Source organism: Oncorhynchus tshawytscha, linkage group LG25 (genome assembly GCF_018296145.1).
Source record: "Oncorhynchus tshawytscha isolate Ot180627B linkage group LG25, Otsh_v2.0, whole genome shotgun sequence".
In the NCBI taxonomy this organism is placed as follows: Eukaryota; Metazoa; Chordata; class Actinopteri; order Salmoniformes; family Salmonidae; genus Oncorhynchus; species Oncorhynchus tshawytscha.
The window spans coordinates 27,495,050-27,508,218 of record NC_056453.1 but is presented as its reverse complement, the minus strand read 5'-3'; the positions used below and the strand labels follow the sequence as shown (position 1 = coordinate 27,508,218).

At 44.7% G+C, this 13,169-nt stretch overlaps 1 protein-coding gene across 6 annotated transcripts in view; it reads right to left on the bottom strand.

The window, feature by feature from the left end:
• The window catches only part of arfgef3 (ARFGEF family member 3), a 42,058-nt gene that overhangs the window by 19,997 nt on the left and 8,892 nt on the right, over positions 1 to 13,169 (bottom strand). For all 6 annotated transcript variants that reach the window (XM_042306197.1, XM_042306198.1, XM_024388169.2 and 3 more), the window contains exons 6-15: positions 8,670 to 8,783; positions 8,265 to 8,310; positions 7,452 to 7,536; positions 7,031 to 7,135; positions 6,455 to 6,785; positions 6,155 to 6,267; positions 4,976 to 5,952; positions 4,576 to 4,742; positions 4,204 to 4,369; positions 3,931 to 4,038 (exon numbers count right to left, since the gene is read on the bottom strand). In XM_042306197.1, coding sequence (XP_042162131.1) covers positions 3,931 to 4,038; positions 4,204 to 4,369; positions 4,576 to 4,742; positions 4,976 to 5,952; positions 6,155 to 6,267; positions 6,455 to 6,785; positions 7,031 to 7,135; positions 7,452 to 7,536; positions 8,265 to 8,310; positions 8,670 to 8,783 — 2,212 coding nt within the window. The remainder of the gene's footprint in view (positions 1 to 3,930; positions 4,039 to 4,203; positions 4,370 to 4,575; positions 4,743 to 4,975; positions 5,953 to 6,154; positions 6,268 to 6,454; positions 6,786 to 7,030; positions 7,136 to 7,451; positions 7,537 to 8,264; positions 8,311 to 8,669; positions 8,784 to 13,169) is intronic.

Here is a 13,169-nt window from a genome sequence, read left to right as displayed (position 1 = left end):
GCCGAACGGCATAGGCAAGATGCAGAATGCATTTCAATTAACAGGTGTGCCTTGTTAAAAGTTATTTTTCTTTCCTCAATGCGTTTGAGCCAATCAGTTGTGATGTGACAAGGTAGGGGTGGTATACAGAAGATATCCCTATTTGGTAAAAGACCAAGTCCATATTATGTCAAGAACAGCTCAAATAAGCAAAGAGAAACGACAGTCTATCATTACTTTAAGACATGAAGGTCGGAACATTTCAAGAACTTTGAAAGTTTCTTCAAGCACAGTCGCAAAAATGATCAAGCTCTATGATGAAACTGGCTCATGAGGACCGCCACAGGAAAGGAAGCCCCAGAGTTACCTCTGCTGCAGAGTCCATTAGTTAACTGCACCTCAGATTGCAGCCCAAATAAATGCTTCAGAGTTCAAGTAACAGACATCAACTGTTCAGAGGAGACTGCATGAATATCAGGCCTTCATGGTCGAATTGCTGAAAAGAAACCACTACTAAAAGGACACTAATAAGAAAAAGAGACTTGCTTGGCCCAAGAAACACAAGCGCTGGACATTAGACCGGTGGAAATCTGCCCTTTGGTCTGGTGTCCAAATTTGAGATTTTTGGTTCCAACCGCCGCAGAGTAGGTGAACGGATGATCTCCGCATGTGTGGTTCCCACCGTGACGCATGGAGCAGATGGTGTGTTGGTGCTTTGCTGGTGACACTGGCAGTGATTCATTTAGAATTCAAGACACACTTAACCAGCATGGATCCACAGCATTCTGCAACGATACGCCAACCAATCTGGTTTGGGCTTAGTGGGAAGGTAATTTGTTTTTCAACAGGACAATGACCTAAAACACACCTCCAGGCTGTGTAAGGGCTATTTGACCAATGAGAGTGATGGAGTGCTGCATCAGATGTCTTGGCCTCCACAATCACCTGACCTCAACCCAATTGAGATGGTTAGGGATGAGTTGGACCACAGAGTGAAGGAAAAGCAGCCAGCATGTTCTCAGCATGTGAGAACTCCATCAGACTGTTGGAAAAGCTTTCCTCATGAAGCAGGTTGAGAGAAGGCCAAGAGTGTTCAAAGCTGTCATCAAAGCAATGGGTGGCTACTTTGAAGAATCTAAAATATATTTTGATTTGTTGAACACTTTTTTGGTTACAACATGAATCCATGTGTTATTTCATAGTTTTGATGTCGTCAGTATTATTCTGCAATGTAGAAAATAGTAAAAATAAAGAAAAACCCTTGAATGAGTAGGTGTGTCCAAACTTTAGACTGGTACTGTACAGTTGTGGACAAAATACAAAATACTGTACAGAATGACACAAATATTAATTTTCAAAGTCTGCTTCCTCAGTTTGTATGATGGCAATTGGCATATACTCCAGAATGTTATGAAGAGTGATCAGATGAATTGCAAAGTCCCGCTTTGCCATGCAAATTAACTGAATACCAAAAAACAAACATTTCAGCCCTGCCACAAAAAGACCAGCTGACATCATGTCAGTGATTCTCTCGTTAACACAGGTGTGAGTGTTGATGAGGACAAGGCTGGAGATCACTCTGTCATGCTGATTGCATTCGAATAACAGACTGGAAGCTTTAAAAGGAGGGTGGTGCTTGGAATCATTGTTCTTCCTCTGTCAAACATGGTTACCTGCAAGGAAACACGTGCCGTCATCATTGCTTTGCACAAAAAGGGCTTCACAGGAAAGGATATTGCTGCCAGTAAGATTGCACCTAAATCAACCATTTATCGGATCATCAAGAACTTCAAGGAGAGCGGTTCAATTGTTGTGAAGAAGGCTTCAAGGCGCCCAAGAAAGTCCAACAAGCACCAGGACTGTCTCCTAAAGTTGATTCAGCTGCGGGATCGGGGCACCACCAGTACGGAGATTGCTCAGGAATGGCTGCAGGCAGGGTTGAGGCGAAGACTTTTGGAGGATGGCATGGTGTCAAGAAGGGCAGCAAAGAAGTCACTTCTCTCCAGGAAGAACCTCAGGGACAGACTGATATTCTGCAAAAGGTACAGGAATTGGACCGCTGAGGACTGGGGTAAAGTCATTTTCTCTGATGAATCCCCTTTCCAATTGTTTGGGGCATCCAGGCAAAAAGCTTGTCCGGAGGAGACAAGGTGAGGGCTACCATCAGTCCTGTGTCATGCCAACAGTAAAGCATCCTGAGACCATTCATGTGTGGGGTGGCTTCTCAGCCAAGGGAGTGGGCTCACTCACAATTTTGCCTAAGAACACAGCCATGAATAAAGAATGCTACCAACACATCCTCCCAGAGCAACTTCTCCCAACCACCCAGGAACAGTTTGCTGACAAACAATGCCTTTTCCAGCATGATGGAGCACCTTGACATAAGGCAAAAGTGTATAACTAAGTGGCTCGGGGAACAAAATATCAATATTTTGGGTCCATGGCCAGGAAACTCCCCAGACTTTAATCCCATTGAGAACTTGTGGTCAATCCTCAAGAGGCGGGTGGACAAACAAAAACCCACAAATTCTGACAAACTCCAAGCATTGATTATGCAAGAATGGGCTGCCATCAGTCAGGATGTAGCCCAGAAGTTAATTGACAGCATGCCAGGGCGGATTGCAGAGGTCTTGAAAAAGAAGAGTCAACACTGCAAATATTGACTCTTTGCATCAACTTCATGTAATTGTCAATAAAAGCCTTTGACACTTATGAAATGCTTGTAATTATACTTCAGTATTCCATAGTAACATCTGACAAAAATATCTAAAGACACTGAAGCAGAAAACTTTGAAAATGAATATGTGTCATTCTCAAAACTTTTGGCCACGACTGCATATCATTAATATAAAGTAAAAAAATGTGTGTAGCAACTAAGGATAGAGAGCATAAGTAGTACAGCTGTGTAGACTATTGATCAGGAACTAAGCATAATACAGTATGAAGGAAGGTTGAGTAAGTCAGACCGTCATCTTTGTATTGACCAAGACCTATGCTACAGCACAATGGGGTTGAGTCAGACTCTTAACTGTATACAGTACATCCACATGTGTTTTGACAAAGACCCCATGCCTGTAAAAGCACCAATGGGAGTTAAGTCAGAACCTACACTACACCTATCTGTGTATTGATTCAGCAGCTCTGTAATGTGCTGTGGCCTTATTTGCTGAGAGGCAGTGAACAGACAGGCAGTAAACAACAGTCCCGTTAGACACCTTGAGAGATTTAAGCGCTATAAAAGGCACTCTGTGTGACAATAACATTTCATACAGGGAAATAAGTAGAACTGACAACGGTCCCTTTTCTCCGTTCCATGTTAATATAGTCGTCCCTGTTGATTATGTGTACATAGCTAGCTTATTACATGAAAGCTTTAAAAGACTAATGGGCAACTCAGCCGCGGTTGCCATGGTAACGAGGTTGCTCAAGTGCTCGATGGTGCATCTTTTGTTCTCAGTGGTAATAAAAGAGGTAGGCAGATGCTGGCAGCTCTCCATTCCCTCTCCTGTGAGGGACACAAGGAGAACAATATATTTCTCTCTCCATGTGGAGTACAGCATCTAGGCCAGCGTTTCCCAAACTTGCTCCTCGTGACCCCAAGGGGTGCACGTTTTGGTTTTTGCCCTAACACGCCACAGCTATTTCAACTTATCAAAGTTTGATGATTATTTGAATCAGCTGTGTAGTGCACCCCTTGGAATCTCGAGGACCTGAGTTTGGGAAACCCTGATCTAGGCACATATATGCAACCCCAGAGACCAGGGTTCAGTCCCTGTCTCCACCCTTCCCACTAATCTATCTCCCCCGACGTTTGAATAAAGCAAAAAAAAATACACACTACAATATGCCTAAATATCGAAGCAAAATATAGTCAAAAACTGCCTTGTCTAAGCGACTCAGAAAGGACAGCTGGGGTACCTGGTGGTGTCAGTACCTGGGGGGTGTCAGTACCTGCCATGAGGGTGTCACTGCCACTCTTGTCACAGCTGAAGGGGGACTGTGTGTTGGCCTTACGGATCAGCTGACCTCCGATGGCACTACTGCCCAGACCATCGATGTCTGACCAGAGACAGACAGAGAGAGGACACAACGTGATGAGAGCCGTCATAATAACATAGCAGAACATTTCAAAGACCCAAAGGAGCATTATGTTAATACTTTTATGTTGACATATAAAGAATCCTCATGAATAAAACTGTGTGGGAGAGCTGTGTCCCATCCTACCAGTTAGCATGGTGATGAGGGGTAAGGAGTGTTCCTCTGGTGAGCCCCAGTAGCCAGCCTCCCCCAGCAAGTTCCGGTCCAGAACCTGGAGGTAGAGCTCCTCGATCCAGGCCTGAGACAGCACCACCAGCACCCCACTGCTCTGGATGAGACGAACAAACTCTTTCTGCAGCAGGAGAGAGAATTCAATGGGGATACCATGAGGCCGGGTGGGATCGCTTTAAAATATATAAACCACATAAACAAAATAATTGGCTACAGTACTATAGTGTTCAGCTGATCACAACACTTGTCTTCAGGCTTCCTCTCTACCATACACAGGGGATGTCAGCTTTAGTGTGCCAACACATTGACTCCACAACCACCACTCACCAGGCTGACCAGTACAGGCATGGGCCTCCTGCGGTAGTAGTCCTGGCAGCAGAGTTTGAGGCTGAGGAGCAAGGCGTAGTAGGAGACCAGGTAAAGGCCGTCAGCGTTCATCAGGGCCTGACAGTTCAGGTTCTCACTGCCCTCATAGCCTGGTGAATGGATGCCACCTGGGAGAGAGGGTCGGATACAGGGTCAAATAGAAAACATTGATGAAACTAGGACAATTAAGACAATGATCTTACCTCGTATCCCCATCAGAAGACATAAAATACTAAATTAAATACTGTAATTACAATGCGACTTTCAATGACTTCTCCACGGATATCTGATGTTATCTCACATCCTCCCTTCATTGTCTCATGCCATCTCCCTTAATCTCCTCTCTCTCTGTATCGCTTACCCGCCTGTAGGCCGGAGCAGAATGTGGAGGAGAAGTTCTGCAGGGACGTGTCCACGTCTGTCGTGCTGTGCATCCCCAGCAGGCGAGGCAACAGGCCGGCCAGAGACTGGACAAAGAGCCGAGCGCTCTGCTGGTCAGCCTCCTGGTTCTTCAGTAGCTTCAGGGAAAGGGCTGCCGTCCTCAGGGAGCGATGACCAGGACAATCCCTGGGTGTCTGCTCCTCATCGGCCAGGGAACAGTTATCAGAGCCCATGTCGGACACATCCGAGCGGCCCGAGTCCTTCTCCGCCGCCATGGAGTACTGGTCACATGAATCAAACTCAGTGCGCGACATCTCCCCCTCATCCACACTGAAGTTGCTCTCGCTGTAGCGCGAGCCGTGAGGGTGCGCCCGGGCATCCACGGACAGGAAGTTAGTGATGTCGGGGTAGACTAGCGCGTGGCTGCGCTGCACCACGTCTGGGGGTCCTCCGGGCTCGGCGCCTGGCTCCCTCACACAGGGGCGTAGCTCAGGGTCAGCGCCCGGCCCGCAGGAGGAAGGCGAAGGCAGCTGGGGTTCTTCACCACACTCCTGCCCCTCTGGAGTGGTCTGTCCCAGCTCCCCATCCAGAGTGGTCTGTCCCAGCTCCCCATCCAGAGTGGTCTTGCCCGTATCTGTGGTGACGCTGATGCTGATGTCAGGACTGCGCTCCGTGGCAGAGATGGCAGAGGGCTCAGAGGGAGCGTGCTCAGACGAGAGGACGTGGCGCTGCCAGCGGAAGTCCGCCTCATTGATCTCCATGGACTCCCGCGTGGATTCTGCCCCCTCTTTCAGCTCGTCCAATCGGCGCAGCAGCATGCGGGCCTGTTCTGACTGTAGGCCACGCCCATGACTCAACTCATCCAGAGCTCCCAGGAGGGCACAGGCACACGACACTGAGGAGTAGCAGGCCTCGATGCCCCCCTTCATACAGGCCTCTGTCATGCCATCCATCACCCTGTAGGCACACAGACACATCATAAACACTATGTACCAGTTTACAACAGTACTACTTCCTTTTCACTATAGTACATGATGTATGGGTTACAGGCTTATACAGCAGGTAGACGCATATCTTTTGGTTCACAAGGTTATACCGGTAAAGGTTATACCAGTAAAGGTTATACCGGTAAATAAAATAAGAGAATGTGGGTCCTCACAGTTTGAGCAGGTCCAGGTGAGACTTCCTCTTGGAGAAGGACCTTTTCCTAGACTCAGGCTCTATAACACAGGGACCAGCCAGGTCAAACAAGCGCTGAGGACTTCCCAGAATCTACAAAACGCATACAAAGACACTTTGGTTCATTTTTGTTCATCGCATCCCTTCTGCAACACTCAAACTGGTTCTGTTGATAAAGCAGCAACATTCCACTGTCTAATTCAATTGATTGCTCTATAAACATTATGTTAGGGGATTTGAGGTGACTGGTGAACAGTGAGGAGTCTGGGGCTTGGACCACCTCCTTCATGATCTTGATGGCCTCCACACGGTGCTGTGGGGGGGGATAGAGCAGGATGCGGTGGTACAGCGACTGCAGAACAGGCTTCATGGACTCCACACAGCCCACCAGGCGCACCAGCTCAGCAGCCACGTAGCAGATGGTCCGCACCACCGGGCCGATCATGGCCGGGGTGGTGGAGGAGCAGCCGGATCCCCGGCCCTGGTCAGACACACCACCTAGAGAGGGGTCTGGATCCTGACACCCCCCTCCGTGGCCGTGGGCCGAGGTGATGGTCTTGTCGTTCACAGGGTTTCCCATGATCACCACCAACGACGGACAAAGTTGCTTCCTGAGAGCAGGGGACAAGACATGTCACGTGTTTTATGTAGACAGATAATATGGTAACACTTTACTTGAAGGAGCATACTTTATGAAGTGCTCATGTTCTGCTTATGAATGTGGCATGTATGCATTATGAAGACCGTATATAGGGTCCCCTCGAGATAAGAAATCAGACTGAAAAGGAGGCAGGTATTCAGACAGGGAAGCGTGACTGTCAATATACTGTATGTGTTAGCCACAGCCAGGCCTTACCAGATCAGGTCTGTGAAGCCTCTGTTCAGGTGCATGGTGGGAGGACAGCTGCTGAGCATGGACAAGATGCACTCTAGGTAGAGCAGCTGGAGCAGCTGGTTCTCACTGTGAAAACAAACAGACCATTAGTCAGAGTGTCAGGCTTTTATCCCAAATGGCACCCTATTCCCTATGGGTTCTGGTCAATAGTGCACTATGAATGGAATGGCATTTGGGATGCAGCCTCAGGTGTCTCACCTTTATAAAAGCCAAGCAAGAAACATCTCTATAAAACATTGCTGTAAAACTGAATCATGCTTTGTAGAGGTGACCTTTAAAACAGCCAGCAGGGTAGACAAGGTGGGAGGAATGATGTGTTCTCCGGATGAGAGAGAAACATACAGTTCAGGGCTATAAACTCTGCATAAAGAATCATTCTTACTGGTCAACCCCCTCTAGCTTCTCACAGAAGACGGTTATCACAGTCACAACGTCCTCACACAGGGACTGTGCAGTGGGAGACACATCTAAAAACATACAGGCCAACAACCATTAGAGACACCACACTCAGGAGAACAAACGCAACTGATAACATACCTTATATATAGCCTAACTATGTTAAATACATACATGGGATTCCAAGCTTGGCGTTTTAACTTTTGGGAACATTGGAGAGCTACCGTCCTCTAGATTTTCACTCCAACCCTCATCTAGCCCACCTGATTCAAATAATTATCTAGTTGATAAGCTGAATCAGGTTAGTTCCAACTAGGGTTGGAGCAAAAACCTACAGGGGGATAGCTCTCCAGGAACAGAGTTGGAGAGCCCTGCTGTACAGTATGGTGCAAGGAAGAGATGTGTTTTCGGCTTTTATTCAATTTGTTTAAGAATTCCCTTTATAGTGATTCCAAGTTTGGAGTTTGAACTTTTGGGATTATGCCATTGGGTGCATTGTCCAGGGCAAACTAAATGAAACGCAGCTCTGTTTGACAAATGCATTTGACCCAGGTCTGACAGAACAGTTGAACCACAAGACACACTGCACCAACGCCTCATAATAGTCTCATCTCTCACACTTTTAGACGTGGACTCGAGGTATGAATCACCCAGCCTTGCAGTAAAAGACGTGTGATGTCTAAACAACCTGTATTCACGGCTTCATAAAAAGGGACATTATAGTCCCTGTGGAGGTATATTCCACCTGGCATGCGAAGGGCAGTGAAGGCTTTTGCTATATAACAGGGCTATAAAGTACCTCTGCGCTGGTGTGCGGGCACTGGTGGGTCTTCGCCATCCACTCCCTGCAGAGACCCACAAGACAATAGTATAGAATTTCAGACACTGTATGGTGGCTTCACTTCATCTATGATTATGCATGCAATGCATTCCCATGCATATTCAAAGAATTTGTGATCTTATTAGTGATTCTTATAATCACAGCAGTACAACAGTCTACCAAAATGTATAGAACACAGTGCTGTATTTTATGTAGCTATTTAATGAGGTGATTACAAGCTCTCGTATGAGCTCTCAAGTGTGAAATGAAGATGTGCCTCACTCTAGAACCACTCCCCTCCCCACCCAACCTATATTCATTCAAGTTGCTTCTAGTCTGAGTGGGTGATAATGTGAGAGGTCAAAGGTGCCTGGGGTGGCTGACCTGTCTGTGTCTGAGCTGCAGGGCGAGGTCCCCCAGGATCTGGCTGAGGGTGGCCCTCACGGCTGTGTTGATGCTGCGCTGGTGACAGCTGGACATGTACGTCTCGATACACACCTGGAAAACAGGACACACACACACACACATTACAACACAGCAGGGAGCTTACCGTTACACCCAACGACTATAAATGAAGGTAAAACCTCTCAAGAAAAAGCTTGCTGGACTGAAGAAAGTCTGACATCAGGAGCGAATGAACATATAATCTTTAAAACAACACTGTGCGATAGCCAAATTGAATTAAAGCAAGTGAGATGCCAAGCCCTAAGGAGACAGTATAGGACACATAACTGCTTTCCGTCACTTCACACTTTTCATTTCTTCCCACTCTACATAAATCAGTATAGAAATCTACATGACATCCCAGTGGCTAATTGAATTATGACCGCCTCTGAAAGCTGGTCTCTGTAGCATACGGAAGATGACACAAGGGCTGGGAATTGCCAGGGACCTTAAGATACGATGTTATCACAATACTTTGGTGCCAATATGATATGTATTGTGATTCTCACGATTCTATACTGTATGTATAGAGATTTGATGTTCCAAACATGTTGCTCACCATATGTCTGCTGAAGAGGGACAAGAGAGAACCAGGAGAACAATGTTTTAATCAGTCGTGGAAATAAAAGACCTGAAAACAAATTGGCTCCATATCTAAAAATTAGATGGAGAACAAACTATGAAGGAGAAATACTGGAGTTTTGGTGCAGGTACAGCTAACTAGCTCAAAAATAATATTGCGATATTGTCAATACGATATATCGTCAAAAATAATATCCAAATATGTAACTGTAGAAATGTTTCCTCCATCACTAGATGACACACAGCTAGAGGCAAGGCAAATAAAGCATGACTGGAACATTCTCTTAACCCTCTCCTCTAGTACAATAAAAGCAGGTGTCACCATTCAGAGTGGTTATCCGGCAGGTGAGATAGAACACTTTTCCACTCTGTTCTGTCTCATCATTCACACCTTATCTGCTGGATCCAATCTAAAATAAAGACTCCCAGTCGCTCTGGTAATTAACATGCAGATTAAAATGTGAAAGGCAACTGCTATTACTCATGTTTCTGTTCTGTTAACCAAGAGTAATCCTTGTGCATTTATAATCCATCCTGAGCAGTGATTCATGGTATGAATCAACTATACGACTAAAATAAGACTTTAATAGCTAGGTCAGTCAAATTATGAGATGACTGCCTAGACCAATGTCTATATAAATGAAGTGACCAGACCAGTTCAGCGGGGCCCCAGGGACGAAGGTCAAAAGGTCAGAAGGCAACTTCAGTTCCTTAAATCTGATTCCAAATATCAACTCTGTTGTTCTCAAAAAATAAACGTTTTTCGTGGGGGTACTGCATCATGAAGTATAGTCATGGTCACATCTCAAGGAGTGTGTTGACACTAAGGAAAGTGATGAGCCCACAGATATGCATCTGTTAGTTCTGTGAATAACAAATACATTGAACATGCGTCACTCTTTGAATACTGGTCAACCTGACCCCAGACCAGTAGATCTGATAAATGACAACATATTTTTGCTAGGGGGTAAGGAAGTTAGGTACAATATAGAATGAGTCACAATAATTGTTTTCTAAAAAATGTAATGCAATGGCAATCCTGGTGATATGTAACAATTCTTTGCAAGAACTGTCGCCATTATTAAGCATATTAATTATTCATGATGGAATATTAAAAAACGAATATACAGTCGTGGCTAAAAGTTTTGAAAATGACACAAATATTAATTTTCAAAATCTGCTGCTTCAGTGTCTTTAGATATTTTTGTCAGATGTTACTATGGAATACTGAAGTATAATTACAAGCATTTCATAAGTGTCAAAGGCTTTTATTGACAATTACATGATGTTGATGCAAAGAGTCAATATTTGCAGTGTTGACTCTTCTTTTTCAAGACCTCTGCAATCCGCCCTGGCATACTGTCAATTAACTTCTGGGCCACATCCTGACTGATGGCAGCCCATTCTTGCATAATCAATGCTTGGAGTTTGTCAGAATTTGTGGGTTTTTGTTTGTCCACCCGCCTCTTGAGGATTGACCACAAGTTCTCAATGGGATTAAGGTCTGGGGGTTTCCTGGCCATGGACCCAAAATATCAATGTTTTGTCCCCAAGCCACTTAGTTATCACTTTTGCCTTATGTCAAGGTGCTCCATCATGCTGGAAAAGGCATTGTTTGTCACCAAACTGTTCCTGGATGGTTGGGAGAAGTTGCTCTGGGAGGATGTGTTGGTAGCATTCTTTATTCATGGCTGTGTTCTTAGGCAAAATTGTGAGTGAGCCCACTCCCTTGGTTGAGAAGCAACCCCACACATGAATGGTCTCAGGATGCTTTACTGTTGGCATGACACAGGACTGATGGTAGTGCTCACCTTGTCTCCTCCGGACAAGCTTTTTGTCCGGATGCCCCAAACAATCGGAAAGGGGGATTCATCAGAGAAAATGACTTTACCCCAGGCCTCAGCGGTCCAATCCCTGTACCTTTTTGCAGAATATCAGTCTGTCTGATGTTTTTCCAGGCCATCCTCCAAAAGTCTTCGCCTCACTGTGCGTACAGATGCACTCACACCTGCCTGCTGCCATTCCTGATCAAGCTCTGTACTGGTGTTGCCCCGATCCCGCAGCTGAATCAACTTTAGGAGACAGTCCTGGTGCTTGCTGGACATTCTTGAGCACCATGAAGCCTTCTTCACAACAATTGAACCACTCTCCTTGAAGTTCTTGATGATCCGATAAATGGTTGATTTAGGTGCAATCTTACTGGCAGCAATATCCTTGCCTGTGAAGCCCTTTTTGTGCAAAGCAATGATGACAGCACGTGTTTCCTTGCAGGTAACCATGGCTGACAGAGGAAGAACAATGATTCCTAGCACCACCCTCCTTTTGAAGCTTCCAGTCTGTTATTCAAACTCAATCAGCATGACAGAGTGATCTCCAGCCTTGTCCTCGTCAACACTCACACCTGTGTTAATGAGAGAATCACTGACATGATGTCAGCTGGTCCTTTTGTGGCAGGACTGAAATGCAGTAGAAATTTTTTTTGGGATTCAGTTCATTTGCACGGCAAATAGGGACTTTGCAATTAATTGCAATTCATCTGATCACTCTTCATAACATTCTGGAGTATATGCAAATTGCCATCTGAGGCAGCATACTTTGTGAAAATTAATATATGTGTAATTCACAAAACTTTTGGCCACAACTTTGTGTGTGATATATATATATATATATATATACACACAGTGCCTTGCGAAAGTATTTGGCCCCCTTGAACTTTGCGACCTTTTGCCACATTTCAGGCTTCAAACATAAAGATATAAAACTGTATTTTTTTGTGAAGAATCAACAACAAGTGGGACACAATCATGAAGTGGAACGACATTTATTGGATATTTCAAACTTTTTTAACAAATCAAAAACTGAAAAATTGGGCGTGCAAAATTAGTTGAGTATACATTGTGTTCCCTTTATTTTTCTGAGCAGTGTATATATATATATATATATATATATATATATATATATATATATATATATATATATATATCCTTGTTTTTGAAAGAAAAGCACATTTGTCGTTCATTAAAATAACATCAAGTTGATCAGAAACACAGTATAGACATTGTTAATGTTGTAAATGACTATTGTAGCTGGAAATGGCTGTTTTTTTAATGGAATATCTACATTACATAGGCCCAATATCAGCAACCATCACTCCTATGTTCCAATGGCACGTTGTGTTAGCTAATCCAAGTTTGTCATTTTAAAAGTCTAATGAATCATTAGAAAACCCTTTTGCAATTATGTTAGCAAAGCTGACAACTGTTGTCCTGATTAAAGAAGCAATAAAACTGGTCTTCTTTAGACTAGTTGAGTATCTGGAGCATCAGCACTCCTGGGTTTGATTACAGGCTCAAAATGGCCAGAAACAAAGATCTTTCTTCTGAAACTCATCAGTCTATTCTTGTTCTGAGAAATGAAGGCTATTCCATGCGAGAAATTGCCAAGACACTGAAGGTCTCGTACAACGCTGTGTACTACTCCCTTCACAGAACAGCGCAAACTGTCTCTAACCAGAATAGAAAGAGTGGGAGGCCCCGGTGCACAACTGATCAAGAGGACAAGTACATTAGAGTGTTTAGTTTGAGAAAGAGATGCCTCACAAGTCCTCAAATGGCAGCTTCATTAAATAGTACCAGCAAAACACCAGTCTCAGTGGCGACTCCGGGATGTTGGCCTTCTAGGCAGAGTTGCAAAAAATAGCCATATCTCAGACTGGCCAATAAAAAGAAAAGATTAAGATGGGCAAAAGAACACAGACAGTGGCCTAGAAGGCCAGCATCCCGGAGTCGCCTCTTCACTGTTGACGTTGAGGCTGGTGTTTTGTGGGTTTGATGGAGCTACAATATTAAAGCTGATCTA